The sequence below is a fragment of the Acartia tonsa genome, chromosome 13 (genome assembly GCF_053477335.1).
Source record: "Acartia tonsa isolate MP-2025a chromosome 13, ASM5347733v1, whole genome shotgun sequence".
NCBI classification, from domain to species: domain Eukaryota; kingdom Metazoa; phylum Arthropoda; class Copepoda; order Calanoida; family Acartiidae; genus Acartia; species Acartia tonsa.
Window position 1 is genome coordinate 2,548,576 of NC_137272.1, and position 22,282 is coordinate 2,570,857.

General features: G+C 34.4%; 1 protein-coding gene across 1 annotated transcript in view; it reads right to left on the reverse strand.

The window, feature by feature from the left end:
• Positions 1-3,414: 3,414 nt before the first annotated feature.
• Positions 3,415-22,282, reverse strand: part of LOC145335048 (uncharacterized) — a 51,478-nt gene continuing 32,610 nt past the window's right edge. Inside the window, exons 31-50 of the mRNA XM_080180736.1 lie at positions 20,933-21,029; positions 20,096-20,179; positions 19,415-19,522; positions 18,831-19,080; positions 18,023-18,295; positions 17,140-17,275; positions 15,594-15,723; positions 14,928-15,106; positions 12,702-13,744; positions 11,020-11,231; positions 10,272-10,375; positions 9,609-9,763; positions 9,171-9,249; positions 8,668-8,828; positions 8,002-8,078; positions 7,194-7,401; positions 6,737-6,913; positions 6,295-6,460; positions 5,629-5,669; positions 3,415-4,675 (exon numbers count right to left, since the gene is read on the reverse strand). Of these exons, the coding sequence (XP_080036862.1) occupies positions 4,635-4,675; positions 5,629-5,669; positions 6,295-6,460; positions 6,737-6,913; positions 7,194-7,401; positions 8,002-8,078; positions 8,668-8,828; positions 9,171-9,249; positions 9,609-9,763; positions 10,272-10,375; positions 11,020-11,231; positions 12,702-13,744; positions 14,928-15,106; positions 15,594-15,723; positions 17,140-17,275; positions 18,023-18,295; positions 18,831-19,080; positions 19,415-19,522; positions 20,096-20,179; positions 20,933-21,029 (3,721 nt within the window). The 3' untranslated portion in view covers positions 3,415-4,634. The remainder of the gene's footprint in view (positions 4,676-5,628; positions 5,670-6,294; positions 6,461-6,736; positions 6,914-7,193; positions 7,402-8,001; positions 8,079-8,667; positions 8,829-9,170; positions 9,250-9,608; positions 9,764-10,271; positions 10,376-11,019; positions 11,232-12,701; positions 13,745-14,927; positions 15,107-15,593; positions 15,724-17,139; positions 17,276-18,022; positions 18,296-18,830; positions 19,081-19,414; positions 19,523-20,095; positions 20,180-20,932; positions 21,030-22,282) is intronic.

Consider the following 22,282-nt stretch of genomic DNA (forward strand, 5'->3'; position numbering starts at 1 on the left):
TAATATTATAGGCGAAGCAACTCTATAATCAAGTCCTAAAAATGTAAGTATGTCCATAAACATTATCCTTTATCAAGCAGTTTTTCAACAAATTTACTTACAATTTTGCTTTGACCTTTACATGGATGTTGTCATCATTGTTTTAAAAATCAATTATATTATAAAAGCATAAAATAATCATTTCCTAGAATAAATTAAGGTCCAAAATAATTGGGGTTATTATAATTCTTTAAAATCTGTTTCCATTAAAAATACTAAAGGCTTCTCCCCTACTTCGCCGACGAAACGCCCCTTAAAAGGCGTTGTCACAAAAGGGGGTTTATCCTAAATATGTTTTTTATTTAATTGCTAATTTTTAGAATTTCCATGTACTATGTCTTAATTTTACACTTTATTACAAAGATATATATGTAGTACAGGGTGGGGCAAATAAAACAAGACATTTTATAATTTCTAAACAAATGAACAAAAAATCGTCAATTTGAAATATTTCATTAAATTTAAAAAAACTGAGAAGCAAATTAGGTATATAACGTTTATAGTATTTGATATGCGCGGTTTTATTTGCCACACCCTGTATGTACTTTTAGTGCAAATCTATAGATTAGTCATGCAATGCAAATTTTGAGACGTTTCCACTAGGAATAAGGAATAAGGTATAACCAACAAGAAAATTAATTCGAAAATTGATTTGGGGGGCAAAATAACGCAACCTTTATTAAATTGCCTTTTTCAGCTGTCGTTGGGGGGCAAAATTTGTATTTCACCATCGAGAAATCAAGGGAAATCGCGGCATCTCCTAAAAATTGTGCTTTATTTGTAAACAAAAAAATTCCAAGATTGCAGACAATGGTTTGTTTAGTTTAAAAAAGAACTGCCCACAAGCAGAATTTTTTTAAAGACAATTCTATGTTGACATCATCATGATCAAAATTCTGACCTATTAATTATAAAGTTCTCCCACTCTTTTTTTGTGCTCCTTTTGTAGTGACCTTTGAAGTTTTCTTTCCTATTTTAGCATCTCACAAAGCTAAATGCGCCAATGCAGTGCAGTGGGAGAATAGTTAGAGGTTAAATTTTTCAAAGGGCTTTGATTGCCATGCTGTCGTATAAAATCCGCTTAAAATTAAACATTAGTTTTAGTAAAAAAAGCTAAAGATTTTTATAATTCAAATTTTTTTCATTAGGACACTCCCTTAAAAATAAAAAAATCTAGTTTTAGTAGAGGGTTTTAATTAAATAGACATAGTAGATCAACCCTTTACCCCCCCCCCCCACTTCCCATTGGACGTACTTGTTCACTATAATGGATATAGCATATGTGGATATATTGACAGGAGAAAATTGTCATTTTTTTTTTGGAGTAGATAAGATATAATATTTTTGGGTGTTCAAACATAAAAAGAACAACAATATTAAATGGATTGAATGAATATCCATCTACATTTATGCATACAGTCAAATACTATTGATATGGTTATTTTATATGAAAATTTCATCTTTCTTATATGGTACTCATATTGGTCAGTTTGTTCATTCAGTAGGAGTGGAGTGGATGGTATATAGGACGTGGATGGGGGGTATCATTTTAGGAAGCTGCGAGTATAATTTTATAAGAGTACATAAAAATGTGGTGCAATATCCATGCAATAATATATCGATTGAAATAATATGAATGTTTTAGTACTAACAATTGCATCTTTAAAATAACAGGTTTTAAGCAACTATGGTGAAATAGGCTTAAATAATTAATTGGCTTGTTGGTTATACCTTATTCCTGCGTTTCCACTGATATAACAATCTGCACAATAGTACATCAATAAGCAGATGGGGCCATATCTGCATAATAGTACATTAATAAGTAAATGGGGGGGGGGGGGGGAGTATACGTAGATGGGGCCATTAATTTGCTGGAACCATCGCAATTTCGGAACCAACCCATTGCTCTTTAATATTCTTAGCAAAATATTTTTTTTTGCTTGGAGCAAAAGATCTCAACTACTGCTGAGTTTTGCTTTGGGATAAGCTTAAAATTGGACATTTCTCTCTGTTTTTTTTTGTATATTGAAAGGCCACTTGTAATTTTTTTCTGGAAGTTAATACAATAAATTTTGCACTAAAATGAACAGCCTATTTTATATATTAGTGAGTTTTGTATGGTTGATTCATTAAGTTCAGTGTCTAAACGTTTCCATCGCTAATTGTAATCTATAGAAGGGGTAATTTTGAGTAATATCATAGGGAATGTACGTCAATTTATCGGCCATTGTCTTATCCCTTAAGATCCCTGGTGGACTCCTCTCTACTGCACGTGTATGTTGTTTGGAAACATCTAAATAAATTTTACATGGAAACAGAAAATCGTGATCAGAGTTTTGCCCCTCAATCACTACACGTAGAGAGTTCACAGGGATCTAAAAGGATAATAAATTGGCCGATAAATTGATGTACATCCCAAATGGTAATTCACAAATTAACCCCTTCTGTAGATTACAATTAGTGGCTGAAACGTTAGAACACTCAACTTAATAAATCAACCAATTAAAATTCACTAAAGCCCCAAAAGTTGTGGAGTTAGTTAACAAACTTACTTACGATTTTCTTTAGATTTTCATTCAATATTCTGGTTATTTAGTTCCGACACTCTACAAGTGTTAATGTTCGTTTGTAATACAGATTATCTAGTAAACTACAGGGCGTTTCAAGAGAAATGCCTTTTTAAAATCCATAAATCTTCCAAAATAAGGCATTTGGAAAAAAAAAAGTTTTTAAAGCATAATTTGTTGAAATAATCATTTTAAATATTTAAACATAAATGCCCCAGAACAGGTTAGGCAATTGGTTAGAGCCCCCGCAGGAGCTAGAAATATGAAAAAAGCTATTGTGAACATATGACGAAACCCGCAACTTTGTTTTCTTCCCATGACCCAAAAAACCTTACTACTTGATATAATAGGATCACAAGAGTTAAAGGAAACAAACAAACAAGGATGACAACATCCCTAAAAACGAAGCTCTGAAATGGAAGGACAAACACATGTCGGGACTTGATTATAGATAATTATATGCTTTGCTTATAGCATTGTTCCCTGTTGTAATAGGAATTAGTATTTAAAAAATCAGATGAATAAGATAAATTTTAACATACCAAAATTTGGTTTTTTTAAAGTAAAAAAATGCTTATTTTTAATTGACTTACGGACTTTCTGTCAACGATTATAGAATTGCTACGCTTTCTAAGTCGTACCTAACTGTTATAGGAATCAGCGTACAAAGTTTGAAATCGATAGGACAATTCTAACCTGATTAAATTAACAAAAAGAGCTAACCGTTACGGACTTACTGACGGGCCGACCCTAATTATAGAAAAGCTTCGCTGTTAGAAATATACCCCAACAGAAAAGAAAACAACACTTCTGCATAATAACTTTTATATTTGTTATTTGAATATTCCTAAAGTGTGTAACAAAAAAAACTGATAACATGTACAATACAAAAACTACTCTAAATCATAATGAATAATATTTATAATATAGTAATAGTAGGTATAGTAGTAATATAATAGTAATAATGCCAGGAAATAGGGTTGGGCCGGATATCCGGCCATTTTCAATATCCGGACGGATACCGAATATTTAAACTACCCGGCTTATTTATAATGCCGAATATCCGGTAATTTGCCAGATATCCGGCAGGTTACCGGATATCTGGCATTAGAAATCAGCCTGATATCCGGCCCAACCTTACCAGGAAAACAAAACAAAGTCATCACAGCAATGATATAATATTAATATTTTATCATAAAAAAAAATAATTTTCTTTGAAACCAAACAGAGTTAGGTGTATATAAAATTTACCATAGTACATCATTATAATTTACTTACATTATCAATTTACTTTATAGAAGATATCAACTTAATTAGGCATAACAAAATATGAATTTTACCAAATTGAATATGAAAAATATATTTATAATTTCAAACGTTTTTTTTTCATGCTCAAAAGCTTTACATCAACTAATAACAAAAATTTACTTAAAGAAATGAAAAAAACGTAAAATCTGATTAACCATAATTTACATTTTAAAATTTGAGTATCAATATAATTAGAGAAATTGTCTATCGAGCCCAAAATTTTCAAGGCCATTTTTAATACAAAATGTTTATTTATTTGATAAGATTTCGTGCTAGCTAAAAATTTCTACTAAAGCAATAACAATTAGCTCTGACAATTTTTTTACCAGCTTTAGGTAAAAATCAAATATTACACTTTTACTTATTTTCTTTAAAAAAAAATATCAGTATCTTTCTTAGTTTATAACCATAACACAATGACATTTTGCAGGAGGTTAAGCCCCCCGCCCCCCCCCCCTTTATCTAAATAACTTAAAAATTAAAGGGGAGGTCTCTTTCCTTTTTCTAACCTCTGCGGGTAAGGGTGGGGGGTCTTTACCAGTAAGAAATATCCCCTATCCATTCCCCTTACTGTCAATTTATTTAAAAAAAAAAGGGGGGGGGGGGGTCAGTGATCACTAGGCACTTACAGGGTAACGTCTTAACATTTTTTTTATTTTAGATTCAAAATTAAACTATCACTTTACTGATGATTTGAATGACTGCACATATTTAGTTTATTTATGTTTGCTTTGAACCAGGTGCGGGTTTTGCTGGGCTCGCTGAAATAAAACAATATAGTTAAAGAATAGAGGGGGCAAGATTTAAATTGCAACCCCCCCTGACCATTAACGCCATAAACTAACCCCTTGATTCTAATAATTTTTAGACTGCATTTTTAAAAAATCATATTATTTCACGTTTTACTCCATACCTAAAGGGAGAAGTGCTAAGAATCCGTAAAGGTTGTGAGTTCTAACTTAAAAACAATAGTAGAACGATAAAAATTTAAGTTAACTTAATTTTTTTTTGTCTATTGTTCTTTTCAATAAGAAATCCACATATTTATTAAATATTGCCGTTCTACTGCTACTATCTTTAAGCCTTAAAACTCACACCTTTACGGATTTTTAGCGCAACCTACTCCTCCCTTTATTAGGTTTATTTATTTTTATCTTGCATGTGAACTTAACCTTTAGGGAGGGGTAAATATTCTGCATATTTGACAGAGAGGGGGGAAATAAAAAATATGTGGTTAGGGGGAAAAATGTAAAAAATAAGAGAACTGAAAACATTTTTTTTTCACTTCATTTCTTGGTGAAAAAACTAAAAGAATGTTTTTTTGGGAGGGGCCGATAATATGAACAAAATAAAGATTTCTGAACATATTTGTTCCATTTTTTCCCTGCTGGAAAAAACTAGGAGGGGAAATAATAAAAAAAAAATACAGCGGGGAAAAAAAGGAATCTTATGTAGAATATAAACCACTTCCTTTATGATGAGGACTTCTAAAAAAAGAGAGGGGTAAATTTCTGGTAGAATCCGTAAATAAGTGTATTTCTTACCTATTGAAAAGAACTATAGAAAATTTTTTTTTTTTAAGTTAACATAAATTTTTATCGTTCTATTACTGTTTTTTACTTATAACTGATAACCTTTACGGATTTTACCAGAGACCTACCCTTCTCTTAGTCAATACACATAAAGAACCTCTACTCTTCAAATTTTTTTTTACCTATAGCAGCTGGTACTGGTTTAGGAAGACTCAATTTTGGCCTGAAAAAAAAAGATAATAGTTATTTCTCGCAACGTATTATAAACAGCTTTCCGCGGATACAAAATGTATTATACCATATACCATTATACCGAAGGCACTATTTAAAAAAACTGATTTTAATCTTATGAATGAACATTTTTATATTTATAGAAAACTGGATATAATACGCGATGCTAGACATAAATACTCAGTTTGTCTGAGAACCGGTTCTAATCCACTGGATATTAATCGATTTCGAAATGATACAGGAAACATTATTATTAATCAAATATTTATTATTGCTATGACGTAGATTAAAATTTCAGAAAACTTGAAGCTGTTATTTCAATTTTTATAACTTCTATATAGGAATAAAATTAAGTTTCTTTGGTTTAAAAACAAGATAACAGCAAAACTAATAAAAATGATATCAACATATAGATAGAGAGTAAGTTCGCTACCTAATTTTTCTATTTATCGCAGAAAGATTAAAATGACTAATTTAATGATTTTTATCTTACACTTCGTGAAAAAATCTCTATGACAGGAAAAACATGACTTTTCAGCATGGCTTAGAGAAGGTTCTAATCCAGCGTAAATTATCCAGATTCGAAGCCATATTGGATATATAAAAAGTTTATTAACCTGGAAACGCCAGAAGTATCTGACTTGGCCTGAAAGAAAGCTGTAGAAGTTTGTGCCCCCGCCTGTGTAGGAGGCTGTGAGGTGGAGACAGGTAGCTGTTGTTGGACAAGGTTGGGTCTCACTACCATACCTGTCAACATCCGGGGCCGGGTCAGCTGATTTATACCTGAATTGTTTAGGAATCATAACAATGTAGTCTGATATAATCTTAGATTCAAAAGAAACTTTTAAAATTAGGTAATTTTTATGTTTTTAGAAATATTAGATGAAAAACTCCAGAGAATTAGGGTTACATAAACGGGTCAGAAACGCTATTTTTTTTTTTTTTTTTTTTTGGGGGGGGGGCAAGTATGTATTTGGAGACCCACGTTTTCGAGATCTTTATGACCATACAAAGCAAATTTTATACAAAATCTAAATCCACAAGAAGTAAAATCTTTACCTGAAACTGGTACAGGAAGGCTAAGCTTCCTGTTAAGAGCTCCTGGTACTCCAGAAAACCTGGCGGCATCCAGCTGGCCTCCAGGTGCACCTGGAGCACGTGCAAATCCACCAGGACGCGAGGAAATGACTGGTTGACTGTCTGGATTTACTGTTGGTACTTTTGTTTCCGAAGAAACTGTTTAAATTAAAACTCAATGATGGTTTAGCTACAAAATAATTAATGTAGTCAGAGATAGACAATAGATTATTTCTTCAAACATTTTGCTAAAATTATACTTATAATATAATGATAAAATTTGACTTATTCTAGTTTAGGTTGTATATTGTTATTCATTTAAATTAAGATACAAAGCATTTTTTTACCCTTTCAAGATATCTTATAATTTTTATTGATCTATTTTTACTTTAGTAGGTAGATTTTTAGTAAATAAAGTAAGTTATTCATGGAGTGTTTCCTGTATTATAGCTGGCACTGGCTGACATAACTGAAGTAATTGACTGACTGCTGGCTGACGTTGTACTTGTGTAGCTGGTGGCTGACACAGTGCTGGGGTAGTGCGAGTCAGCTGCTGACGTTGTGGTGGCAGCTGCTGATTGGTCGGATGTACATTGAATCTGGATTAAGGCATCCCCTGTTCCAGATTTAGTTACTGTTTGTCCCATCTATAATTATTAACATAATTAGCTAAAAGTTCTTTAATTTTTAAAGAGAGGGGTAGGTTTCTAGTAGAATCCGTAAAGGTGTGTGTTTTAAGGCTTAAAAATAGTAGTAGAACGATAATATTCACTAAATATGTGTATTTCTTATTGAAAAGGACTATAGACAAAAAAATTTGAAAAAGTTAACATAAATTTTTATCGTTCTACTACTGTTTTTTTACTTAAAACATATAACCTTTACGGATTTAACCAGAAACCTACCCCTCTCTTTCTGTAACTTTGACTAAGCATTTAAAACTATTATAATAGTAGGTAAAAACTAACTCCTTTATTGTAAAAGAATTTTTTTTTGGTGAAAAAACACTTTAGATTTTTAACCATTTTGGACAAGTATTGTGGGGTAAAAAATCCATTGCATCAGAACTTGCTTCATGCTGTTCCCAGAAAAGGCCTTAATGAGTAGAATCAGGAACTTTTGTCTGTTTCAACAGTGAAATATCACGTTCCTAGCCTGAGAAAGTATCTAAAAAATATTTCCAAATGATTCGTAAAATAGGCAAAAGTGGCCTTGAACGTGACCCCAAGCTATTATAAAATTCTAACCTTGTGCAGTTTTTGTCTGAATGCAGAGGATTGGAGTGGCACTATTCCTGCCGGGGGTATTAACCCATCTGAGATACCTGGACAGATAGAAAGATATATAATTAGATAAGTATATTATAGATGTTGCACTATTGCAGCCGTCTATCTTGAATAGGATCCTAGAAAATCATAAAAACTTAAAAATCTAGGAATCAACCTGGCACCCTAACCAATAAGTAAATCTCAAGGAAGTCCATGAAAATTTCAGTTGTCTTATTTTCAATATGAGCCGAGAAAATCACGTTTCCCCTAAAGCGTTACGGACAGATTGACGGAAGGACAGACAGTGAGAATTACAGAGCAACTAAAAATTTAGCCTAGAAGGTATTGTTGTATTTAATACTAACAATCTTTACTCTAAATGGATCGATATGGTTCACCTTATCAGTCTCCAGTGAAGCTTTAATAGGTCCAGGAAATTTTTAAAACTATTTGGGAGGAATATTACTCCAAACTCATAAGAGAAATCGTCCTTGTAAAAATATTCCCCTTACCCCTTAAAACCTCAAATTAGGTGATGAGCTTTCGCTCAATCATTTAATACCTTAGGTTATAAATATTCAGTTATTCTTTTAGTAAATAACTCATTTCTTCTTAATACCATAGGATAAATATAAATCATCTTACCGGAAGCTAGACTAGTCTGCACAGACTTCATCGGTGAACTATATGTCAGAATATTGGCTGGCAGCATATTGGACAAAACTGTCGCAGCCGCCAACTCCGCTCCTTTGGAAGCTGCCGAGGATGCCAGCTCGAGTCCTAGCACGCCAGGCGCAGAGACTCCTCTGTAAAAATAGCAGTTTTGAGATTGGTCAGTGGTATATTCTGCACAAAGTTATTTTTTTCCGAGCCAGGGGTGTATATTCTGCTCAAGATTAATTTTTTTCCCCTGCTGCAATTTTTTTTTTTTCCCCTCCTATATTTTTTTCAGCAAAGAAGGGGATAAAATGGAAAAATATTCTCAAAACTCTATATTTTATTCATTTTTTTCCCCGATCCTTCACAATTTTATTTTCCCCAAGGAGAGAAAAAATGTTTATATTTTTTTCCCATGAGATTGGTAAAACATGTTCTTATGAACTTTTAATGATTAATCAACGCAGATATTAATTTTAACAAGTTTGTACCTGGAAACGTTAGGAAGAGATTGTATGACAGGATCATTTGATTCTTGACCGACAGCCTTAGATTTCTCAGTAAAGTAACCTAAATCAAAAATTATAAAATACTAAATACGATAAATGCATATAAAATAAACAGGATGTTTGTCCGTCTGTAGCATAGGAACTTGCTAACCGACGAACTGGTATGGATCTCCTTTACAGTGAAGCTTCTTATAGGTCATGGGAAGGTTGAAGAAATCCAATTTGGGGAGGGTGTTACCTTCCTTCATCCCTGCAATAACACATGGAGGAAGGTGAGCCATTTAACTGAAACATGTCATCTATGTTATCCTATTTGTTGGCTAAAAAACTTTGGGTACTTGCATAAATTATTTTTTGTTTGGTTTCAAACTATATGAGTGCCCATTTTATTAACCCTAATGACTCCTGCAGCAACTATACCTTGTTTACTGGACATGACAATGGTTGGGCTATCCTCGACACAACTATTGAGATGGCCCCCACCAGACTGTCCCTTGCTGGAGGCCACTGGAGACTCATCCTCACTGGACAGGTTGGAGGCAGGTACTGGAGCAGGTAGCAACATCCGACCTTTCCTAAATAGTTAGGTACATTTGCATAAATGTGGATTTAAAAAAAAAGTAACACTGAAAAGTCAGCAGGACAATCCTGGTGCTAGGTGCACCATTTAACGGCCTTTCTGAGCTTAAAAGTGGGTCAGTAAACTTATCATAAGATCAATATTTGTGCCATTTGAAAAGTCACTCCACACAATTAAAATGAGGCAAAAACCCCTGGGGGAAGTTGACTATAAACAACCCTCCAATCCCCCTCCTCCCATCGGGTTAAGTAAGGGCCTAATGTTAATACGCTAAAAATACTTTAATAGTTATTTCTCGCATTCCGCAGATGTAAAAATGTACAATAATAAGATAAAAATCATTTGTTTATCCCCGAGATTCCGAAGGCACGGGCTAAAAAACTGTTTTTAATCTTATGATTGTACATTTTTAAACTATTATACTATCCATGACATAATTTTTCAGTATGGCTCACAACAGGTTCTAATCCACCGGATATTAATCGGCTACGAAAATATTTTACCTTGCTTTTTCAGGTTGAGCACTGCTAGACTGATCAACTTCAACTTTTTCTTCAGATTTTCTTTCTAATTCCTCTTCTGGTTTGCTGGCAGCTGCAGTCTTAGTCTGTACAGGGGTATAAAGAAGATAGTATAAGATAATCAAATGAAGTTTTTTTAGGTTATTTTAATTGACAAACACTTACATACTTTTTGGAAAACACTATTTTGGAGATCCCTAGGGCCATCCCAAGGGACGGGAAAGAAGTATAGTATAGCGGTAGAAAGAAGTTTAATGTAACATTCTATTGCCTTTTTTAAAAGGAATTAAAACATACTCATTAACATAAGCCTTGAAAGAGAATAGTAGCTTTCGCAATAGTGCATAAAGTTGTGAGTAATGTTCCAGTCAAATGCGCTTATTAGGTCAAACTGTTTTTAAATATGCGTTTAATTATATTATGCGCTTGGTCAACATTAAGAACAGTTAGACCTAATAAGCGCCTTTGACTGGAAGCAAGACTACAAGAACATAGCAAAAGCTACTAGGTAATCTCTTTTTAAAAAAATTATTGGAAGAATTTTTCTCGTATTCATTCGAATCCGGTGGATAGGAACCGGTTCTCATCCATACGAAAAAACTATGTCTAGCATCGTATCATATCCAGCTTTCTACGAATATAAAAATATACAATCATAAGATTAAAACCAGTTTGTACATTCTGTATCCGCGGAAAGCTGATATAATACGATGCGAGAAATAAGTATTACCTTTTTAGCTTTCTCTAGGATAGGCTTGACAATATCAAGAATATCCTTCGTCTGCTTCTGCAGCTGTTTAGAACTGTGGAGTCGCGGATCTCGAGGACGTTCTTCGGTTGCATTTTCAGTGTCTTTGTTGGTGTTGGGAGTGTCTTCCGTGGCCGTCTTGGCAGGGTTGACAACGCTGAGCACTTGCTTTAGCTCCTCTTTTGAAGGGAATTCTACGCAGCAAGATACTAATATTACCTAATGTAATTATATCAGTCAAATGTTAGCCTAAAATTGTTGGTATGGGGATGGAGGGGTTGTTGTTGAATTATTGTAAGCAGCGTGGCGGAGCCGTTTGATTTCGGTGCGGCTCCGGCTCTGACCTAAAATCAAGAAAAACTCGACATATTTTTTTCCCCATAAAAAAAATATTTTTTATTTTTGACTTTTGAAGGTTTTAAAAGTTCAATTTTTGATAAAAATGGACTTGAAAAACTTAAAAAGGGCATTTGCACATGACAAAACGGAGTTACCAAATTATAATTTATAAAAAATCTCTTTATTTATCTAGAGCCGGAAAGCCGTTTTTTAACGAAAATTACAACTCCGGCTCCAGCAAAATATGGCGGCTTCACGGCTCACGGCTCCGCAACGCTGATTGTAAGTATAGAAGAACAAGGATGACAACAACCTCAAGTAGCGAAGCACAAAAAATATATGAAAGTACAAATCATGGTGAAAGAGATGTTATTAAGTTTTCATAAAAAAAGAGGGGGGGGGGGGATAAAGAGAGAGAAGATTACGAGAAATATTACAAATCACGAAACCTTTAACTAAATTAAATAAAAATAATTAGCAGAATGGCCGACTGACAAGTAAGTTGTATACAGTAGGCCGACTCAAGATGCAAAATTTTTTGGCGCGCTATTTTAACCCATTCTATTCATAAATATAAGACTATTGATACCTTTAAAAGTGTTCTCAGACTATTTTTTCAGCAATATGTCAAATTCGAATTTCATAAAAAAGGGGAAGGTTCCCCCCTGGGGGTGAAATTTTTTTTTCTTTCAAACCATGGCTTTATACACCTTCCTGAATTCGTCTTGAAGAGTACATTAAGAATCAAAAAACGTTTTTAAAAAATATTGATCCCAGAAAAAGTTATCCTCAAATAACCGTCAAAATCACCTGATTTTGCTAAAATGGCCAAAATTGTTAGTTTTTTGAGAATAGCTCTTGCTATGATCAAAATATTTTAAAATCGTTTTTTGATCCTTAATGTACTCTTCAAGACGAATTCAGGAAGGTGTATAAAGCCATGGTTTGAAAGAAAAAAAAATTTCACCCCCAGGGGGGAACCTTCCCCTTTTTTATGAAAATCGAATTTGACATATTGCTGAAAAAAAGCTACTAGAACACTTTTTTTGGTATCATTGGTCTTGATATCATAAAAGGAATGGGTTGAAATAGCGCGCCCATTGAATTTCAAAAAAAGTGGTAATTCTGAGTCGGTCTAGTATACAGGATACCCTATGAAAAGGTGTAGGTATCTTTACATCAAAAAATTGGTTGTCTATCTGAAAGAGCAGACGCGAAAATCACATTATTCCAGTAACGCTAAGGACAGATGGACGGACAAAGTAAATTCTAAAGTCTCTTAGACAATAAAAATAAAGAAATAAATTTTATATTAGTATCTGTTCCTGGCTTTTTGGCGGTGGAATTTGCTGTTGTCTTGTCCGAGAGCTGTTGTTGTTGTTTTAATCTTCCAACTCCAAGTTTAGATGGTTGGCGGATTATTTCATCAAGATCTATTTCACTAGCTTGTACTTCCTTTTTCTCACTAGCAGCAGCGCTAACTTTTGCAGTAATATTATCCATCCTTTCAGGAGTTTTGGGAACTGCTTTTCTCACCTTTTTATATGTTGAAAGGTCTAATTTCTTTTTGGGTTTCGCGTCAGGGGATCTTAGTTTATCTTTTGATGGCGTATGTCCAATTTTTTTGATAACTTTTAGGTCAGGTGAATGTTGATGGGAAATTTGGGGTTTTAATGCTTTGTTATCAGATATTCTTTTGGAAAACTTTTGTTTCTGGTCCAGATTTTTATCATTCTTATCTAGAAGTTTGGGCATTGATTGAATCTTTGGAGTTTCTTTACTTTTTAAATCTATTTTAGAGGATTTTGATGAGTCATCCTTTAATTTTGAATCTTCTACTTTTTTGTCATTATTTGATTTATCAGAAGAAAGAATTTTGGGTATTTCTTTGATAGGTTTTGTTTCAGCTATGCCAGATTTTTCTACACTACCTTCTTTAGATTTCCTTTGTTTGTCAATTAGATTATCTTTAGATTTTGTACCTAAGTTTGATTTTTCTTTTGAGGTCAAATTTTTGGAAGATTTACTACTTGTTTTCTTTTTAGCCTTCATATCACCTAATGGCAACGGTATTAACTTGGCTGTTTTCCTAGTTTGCATATCAGCACTGCTGCTAACTTTCTTCTTCACAGCTGCCAAGTTGCTGCTGCTTGCTGCAGCTGTCTTTTTAGACTTGACAGCATCTAGACTAGTATCAGCACTGATTAGCTGCTCCTCAAATGAAATTTTGGCCTTTTTGGTTACTATAGGGCCGGCTGCAGCTGGACCATGGACACGTTTCAATGGAGATTTGGGGATTTTAAATTTTTGATGTTTTTGATCGTCAGGTTGTAGAGCAGTCTTACTTTTCTCAGGCTCAGGTTTATCACTAAATATTCAAATATTTTTTCTTTTCTTTTATTTAGTTACAGGTTTAAATAAAAAAATATTTAAATGCAAGTCAAAAACCGGTGGATTAAAACAGGATATTCTAAGCCATACAGAAAAATCATGTATCGTGTCCTTTTTATATAGAATTAATCAAAACAATCCCAGTTTTACTAGCCTGGGCCTTTGTCCTTTCGGGGGCTTAGGAAACTGAAAGCAATATTACAATTTAACATTTTTCTATCCCCGGAAAACTGTTTACAACAAGATGTGATCAATAACTATTAAAAATGCTAAACAGTAACGTTAATTTCATATATGAGCATTTATGGATGTGAGAAGGACAATACAACTGTGTTTATGACAGCGGTAAAGGTGTAATTTTGACAGGTGGTAAAAAAATATTGCCAAAAACAAAATTGCCATAACACACCCACTTTTGTCAAAAAACACAGCGACTGTTCTTTTGCTAGTTGTAGAATTGGCCGCACCCAATTAGCAACGCATTTGAGCTTGACCAATAACACCTAGTCCTATTATATAAAGTTGTAAGCTTGTTTTAGTCTGTGTTGTTGTTGTAGCCATGATTCTCTGAAGTTAGGACTCAGATGCACACGGAGACTGGAAGTGAGAATCCTTTGGCCAATCTTAGATTGGTAAGCTTCGCGCACAGCTGATTGTATTCTATGTTACATTACAAGCTGACCCGAAATTCTCGTGAAAGCTATTCAATTATTACATCACCCTGGCCTAGAGTTTTGGCAGGTGTTCCATATTAAGCCACCCTAATTGATGGCACTCTCATACGAGGAGCATGGATGAGGGAAAGCATGGTTAGAGCTGCTTGATTTGTAGAATCCTAACTTCCTACAAATCTCCCCCCTTACAACCCCAGGGCATCTTAGGGATGGTTGCGTGATCATAATCTGACAAATTGCGACAGCATTTGTCAACCAAGTGCAAAGTCTATGTGGGGACTTGAACTCGGTTTCTCCCAACCACAGCGTAGTTCGCTAACCACTACACTATGGGAAACCCTTGTTTTAGTCTGTACCCATTCACAGTGAAGCTTCTTATATGTCCTGTGATGGTATTAGGCCCTTCCATGTCCCTTAAATTTAGAGTCCCTAGATGCTAGAGGTGCAGCTGCTAGTGTACTAAAAAGAAAAGAAAAGTGTGTATGCCTGGAGACTAGTTCAAGAATCTTATTGCTAGTTGAGGGTAATGAATTCAGGTACAATATTTCTTCCTCCGTCTTCTCGGATGTGTCTGCTGCTGCTGCTCCGGTATCCTTTGGTTTAGCTTGACTTGTTGTTATAAAGTTGATGATGTCAGATATATCCTCCTCTTTCTCTACCTCAACCTAAGCAATACAAATGACATGATTAGGGAATGTAGTTTAGACAAACAATTTTGAGGGAAAATTTCCCCAAACCATCTTAACTTATTTCTCCCCCTTCAACCAACTTCCCTTCAGCTACATCAAAAAAAGTTTTACTCCAACTCTACGTCAACAAAATTCTGTTACTTTATCATAAGGACCAGATTACAAAGTCTTAACATTAATCCTGTGCCCCCTTTACCTATGGGCAATAATAGTTATTTCTCGCATCGTATTATAAACGGCTTTCCGCGGATATAGAATGTACAATTATAAGATTGAAACTAGTTTTTTTATCCCCGAGGTGCCGAAGGCACCGGCTAAAAAAAACTGGTTTTAATCTTATGATTGTACATTTTTATATTCGTAGAAAGCTGGATATAATACGATGCTAGACATAGTTTTTTCGTATGGATGAGAACCGGTTCCTATCCACCAGATTCGAATGAATACGAAAAAATAAATTTACCTTATCAAACTTCACTTGTGTCTGTGAATCTTGTGTGGAAATGCCTTGGCCCAGAAAACTTTGAATTTTCTCAATATCCTCGTCCATAGATTCATTCCCTTCGTCTACCACGCTACGCTCCTTGGATTGTCTGCAAAATTTAACATTTTACTCTGTTAGTCTGTCTGTCATGCAGGGTTTCGGATCCGCATTGATTTTTTGCGGATCCGGATCCTCAAAATTTGGTCAGTGCGAATCCAGATCCGGATCCGGATCCGGATCCTACCGGATCCGATTCCGGATCCTTGACAATAAAAATAAAATCACCAAACCTTTCAAAAAATATTTATTCTTAATTCGAAGTCAAAAATACTTTTAATTTTCAAGTCTTACCCTAAACCTTAAAGATTGGCTCTCATCAAGAGAATGTCTGAGATTTTATATAAATTTAGGTAGATTTTTCCATTTTTCCCGCATTTTTTTGAGTCCAAGGATCCGGATCCGAAACCCTGCTGTCATGTACGCTAATGCATGTACATTGTACACTTTCAGGTTACCAGAGAAGAACAACGAGTTGCCTGCGGCTCACTGCAGCAGACATTGTAATTTCGCGGTGCAATTAGTAAATAAATGCGCTTATTAGGTCAAACTGTTCTCAATTATGACCATTTCATAAATGTATTATTTATATAAACACTAAGATATATAAGTTGGAAAGAATTTTAATGTTAGAGAGAGATTTGAAATCTGCATCAAATTTTAAGGATATTTTGTAAAATTCGTTTTTTGTATATTTCTTTATCTAAAAGCGGAAATTCAATTTAAGTTAATTAATTTTGACACCTGTGATTGGTGGATTGAAAATTATCTGCGCTCTGATTGGAGAAGTGTCGCACATCATTCAACCAATTAGAGCGCAGGTAGTTTCCAATCCACCCATCCTATTGGTCAAAATTTATAAACTTAAATTGTATTTCCGCTTTTAGATAAAGAAATATACAAAAAACGAATTTTACAAAATATCCTTAAAATTTGATGCAGATTTCAAATCTCTCTCTAACATTAAAATTCTTTCCAACTTATATATCTTAGTGTTTATATAAATAATACATTTATGAAATGGTCATAATTGAGAACAGTTTGACCTAATAAGCGCATTTATCTAAACGGTTAAGCACAACTTGACGAGAAAAAAAAATGCGATTAAAAATTCATCCCCAAGTTAGACGAATTATTCTGATTGATTGGCCATCTATGGTTATAGATCTATTAGGATAATTCTCAGGGATCTAAAGGGATAAGACAATGACCAATAAATTGATACACATCCCCTATGATGATACACAAAATTACTTTTTCTGTAGATTAAAATTATTGGTTAAAAATATTCGAACACTCAACTCAAATTATCCAACCAATCAAATTTACTGAAGTTTCCATAGTTGTTAAGCCAACGAACAAGAAAACATTACAAAAACTTTGGGGACTAGTGTATTAAACAGCCCATTGTCCCCTTTCACTCACTCTGGATAATTCTACAGCCGATACCTTGACAATGTATATCTACCTTTGATCCGGAGAATCTAACAGTTCATCAATATTCGGTGGTGAAGTGAGCACATAGCCAAATTTGCCCATGTTTTCAGGATCTGATATTTCTCTACTGGGAGGCGTAGACAATTTTACTTCTGTCGCTCTTTTACCTGAAAAAAAAACATGTCTTAGAAATCGCAATTGTCAAAAACAGCACAGTAATTTTTTAAGAAATAGAGAAATATTTAGTTATATAATTAAGAGATCTTAATCTACAGAAAGACAGATACATATCCTGTTACTTTTTGAGATAGGAATATAAATTCTACTATTGCCTAAAACTTTTCGCCTGTATTTTTAAAATGAAGCTTTTCCACATTTAGGGTCTGTTCGTCCGTTCTTCCGCCCCGAAAGCGTAGGAACTCTCTAACCATGGATAGAAAATCCGTTTGTCCATAGTAAACATGCAGGGGTGTATATTTTACATGGGATCCCCTGCTCAGGGGGGGGGGGGGGGGGAAATAAAAAATAAGTGGTTGGAGGGGAAAAAAATGTAAAAATTAAGACAACTGAAAACATTTTTTCCATTTCCCCCCACTCCTTCGTGAAAAAAACTATAAAAAAGTGTGGTAGGAGGGATAAAATAAATATAATATAGAGTTATTTAAATATTTTTCCATTTTCCCCCCTACTTACAATGAGAAAAAAACTAGGGGGAGAAAAAACTAGGGGGGGGGGGGGGGGTAAATATAAAAAAAATTTGTACCAGGGGAAAAAAATAAATCTTGTGCCGAATATACACCCCTGTAAACATTTTTTAATGTTATTTTCATATTAGAAGATAAAAGTCTCAGAACTCCCCCCTCCCCCTTACAGATATATTTAAGCAATAAAGCTTTTCTTTAAAGAATATTTACCTAAAGATTTGGCCAACTTTGCCCCTCTACCATCCTTGGCGGATTTACTCAACCTCCTTTTAATCTGCTGAACTCCACTACTTGATGCTACAGCCGTGTCTCCGGTATCACCTTTGGTGGAGGTTGCAGTTGCAGTTGTGGATAGTTGAGTAGCGGTTGATTTAATAAATGAAAGAACGTCATGTACAGTATTGTTATCGTCATCAGTAGATTGCATAGGATCTACACCACTTGGGGATTCTAAACTATTCATACTGCTAGCTGGGTTCACACCTTAAAATGCACAAGAATATTTCACATGAAAAACTACCAGGGTTCAGACCTTTAAAATGCACAAGATTATTTCACATGAAAAACTACTAGGGATCTAGAGGGATAAGACAATGGCCTATAAATAGATATACATACATTCCCAATTATAATACATAAAATTACCCCCTTTTTAGCATAAAATAAGTGGCTGAAACGCTTAACAGTCAACTTAATAAAAGAACCAATCACAATTAACTATAGTCCCCCAAATTTGATAAGCTGACAAATAAGAAAACTTTATTTAAAAAGGATGGCAACATTCATAAAAGCGAAGCTCTTAAATGGTAGGACAAATGAACATTAACACTTGTGACTTGTGTAGAGTGTCAGAACTGAATAATCATAATATGTAAATGTATTAAAGTCGAAGGAAACAAAATTATAGGTAGATCTCTTGAAAAACTGCTTAAATACAGGATATTTTTTAAGGACATACTTACACTTTAAGGACTTGAATATAGAGATCCTTCGCTTATAACAATGCACTTTGTAATACCTGGAGGAGTCATTACAGGCGGATTGGCGGAGGAACCTGCTAATTCACTTTCAGAGTTCATTTCTGGAGCAAGGGACTGGTTCACTAGCTGTTCAGAAGAGCTAAGGGGCTGATTCACTAGGTGCTGCAGGTTCTGCACCAGATGGGGGCTGTTGACTACAAGATTAGACATGTCACCCAGCATTATTTCAGACATGTTCTCGGCTGGGTCCATCAGCTCAACCTCTATCATGAGGCCCTCGTTAGCAGCCTGCAAAAAGAGGTTATCATTAATAATTCCTACATATTTTTAGTATTTGTTCACGTTCAGTGTTAGGTCAAATTCATCTCATTTATAGCCCTCATAAATCTAAAGGTTCTATCAAATAATGTTTAGGTGCTTATTTTCTTAGCACGAAGCGCGCCAAAATTTGTTTTAGCACCCAAAAAATCACAAATGTCAAAGGTTTTGGGAGGGGTAGGTAATGTCCCAATTTTTTTGTGGTAAAATGTAATATATTTCCAAAACTTTTGCACCCACAAATTATTTTTAGAGGGGTTATCCCCCCCCTCCCCTTCCACTTTTAGATCTTTGTGTAGCATACCTGCAATGCCTGCTGAACATTGTCCATATTATCAGATCCAGATATTTGCACATTATTGTCAGAACTATTCACACCCCCAGACAGTTGGAAACTTTGCATCTCGTTGTCCTACAAATATAATGATGATAAACAAAACTAACCCTTATGTAGATTAAAACTATTGGTTGAAAAATTTCGACACTACTAGTTTTGAACCAAGTTACAGTGCTCGACTAGGCACTTTTAGGGAAACCAAACACAACTCTATTGAAGTAATCTAAATAAAAATCGTATGACATTACAGTAAGGATTGTTTGACTTCATACCAAAGATAATTATATGTTTTTCTATTTCTCTATCCATATACTAGCTGTTTACCAAAAGGTAATTTTTTCGGCCGCACAACCTATACAATACCGTTAGCCAATATTAAAATGGATTCGTTTACTTCATATCAAAGACAGTTTGGGTATTGTCGGTTTAGTGACAACACCTCTTAAGGGGCGTTTTGTCGCATTTTCACAGTAGCTTTTGATAGGTTATTTTACGTTAGGTTAGGTAAATGTTAATGATTGCCCCGCAGGGTTAGGCAATTGGCACCCGCAGGATTAAAGCCCCCGCGAAGAAACATCCCTTAAGAGGCGATGACACGAAATAGACAATTTTTTTGTATCTCTTTATCTATCTATCGATGATATTCACCTGAGCATGATATAAAGAGGGATTTATTGACTCCATATCAAAGACAACCATATTTTCCAAGTCATAATCTCCTTCTTCCATTCTCTAAATAATTGGAAAGGGGTAGTTGCACGAAAATATATCTAAAAGAATTTCAATTTTCTACCAGGAAGTTTTTATGATATTAACACTTAAAAATAAATTTTTAAAATAAATTCAACATCAATGGCTGTCCTGTTTTCACAAAAACAGCGTGACGACTATTCTATTTTGAAGGTGCCTAATTGATTGCTACTTATTGAATTACAAAATTACATATGTCAGATGGTATTCTTGTAACTTATGCTTGAAATCAAACTTGTTAAATGCACTTCATGCAACTATCCCTTTAAACACATATTTCTTACATCTCTTTTAAATATACATATATACCTATTTAATATGAAAAAAAGGTTTTAAATAAGGATAATTGTATCCTTATTTAGATAGCGCAGTAGCATGAAGCTGTCAACAATTTGACATGATAAGCATCTGTCGATTTAAAAAAACTATTACCTATTAATAAGTCATTAAATTTCTGTTAAAATATTAAGTTACATAAGTGAACAATATTTCACTGAATGTATATGACGAACTTACAACTGTTAAACATGGAGTACCTTCGCTACTAAAAAGGGACGTCCAAGCTTTTAATTTTGAGGGGGTAAAATGAGGGGTTTCAAAGGTTTGAGGGTTGTAATCTAATGTATTTTTAAAAAAATTAGGGGAATAAAATGAGAGGTTTCAAAGTTTTAGGAGAGAAAACACGCATTTACATCCAACCTTGGACGTCTATGACTAAAAAACTTTTATACAAACCTTAGAAACATTGACCATCCTGTATTGGGCTCTCAGCTGTTTTTGCATTCCATGAACATCTCCAATATGCTTCAATAACTTCTTCTCTGACCGATAACTAAAAATTCATATTTTAAAAGAATTGTACAAGTTAGGTTAGGTTTTGTTGGGTAATGGGTAGCCCCGCAGTGTTAGTAGGGCCCAATTCAAATTGGAGATATTTGGACTAGGGATGGCAATCCGTATCCGAAATCCGCCCAATTTTTGGCCAATTTGGAATCCGAATCCGGAATCCGTTTTTTAATAGCGGATTCCGGATTCTTATTTGGTAGGCTAAAATTAGCGTCTTGATTTTTTTCTTTCAACTCCTCCTCTTTGAAGTCAAAGATTTTCATCATTATATATAATACCATTTAAAATCTGGTTCGATTCTCGGAAGTGAATTATAGAGAACACCAAGAACATTGATTTTTAGGACATATGTAGCACTTAATTTTTTTTTTTTTTTTAATCCTTTTAAAATATTGCTAGAATCCGAAATCCGCCAAAAATAAGAATCCGGAATCCGCCACTTTTTTTGACGGATTGTTTAAGAATCCGGAATCCGAATCCGGCCCAAAAATTGGACGGATTGCCATCACTAATTTGGACTGTTAATTGTTATAACCTTTGTAGCACTTAAGAATCCGAATCCGGCCTAAATATTGGGCAGATTGCCAACCTTAATTAGTTTACCTTGCACTACACTGTCTACACTTCCATGGAGTAATAGTTTCTTGTGAGAATATATTAGTTTACCTTGCCCTACATTGTCTTCACTTCCATGGAGTAATAGTTCCTTGTGAGAATATATTAGTTTACCTTGCACTACACTGTCTACACTTCCATGGAGTGATAGTTCCTTGTGAGAATATATTAGTTTACCTTGCACTACACTGTCTACACTTCCATGGAGTAATAGTTCCTTGTGAGAATATATTAGTTTACCTTGCACTACACTGTCTTCACTTCCATGGAGTAATAGTTCTTTGTTTGAATATATTAGTTTACCTTGCACTACACTGTCTTCACTTCCATGGAGTAATAGTTCCTTGTGAGAATATATTAGTTTACCTTGCACTACACTGTCTACACTTCCATGGAGTAATAGTTCCTTGTGAGAATATATTAGTTTACCTTGCACTACACTGTCTTCACTTCCATGGAGTAATAGTTCCTTGTGAGAATATATTAGTTTACCTTGCACTACACTGTCTACACTTCCATGGAGTAATAGTTCCTTGTGAAAATATATTAGTTTACCTTGCACTACACTGTCTACACTTCCATGGAGTAATAGTTCCTTGTGAGAATATATTAGTTTACCTTGCA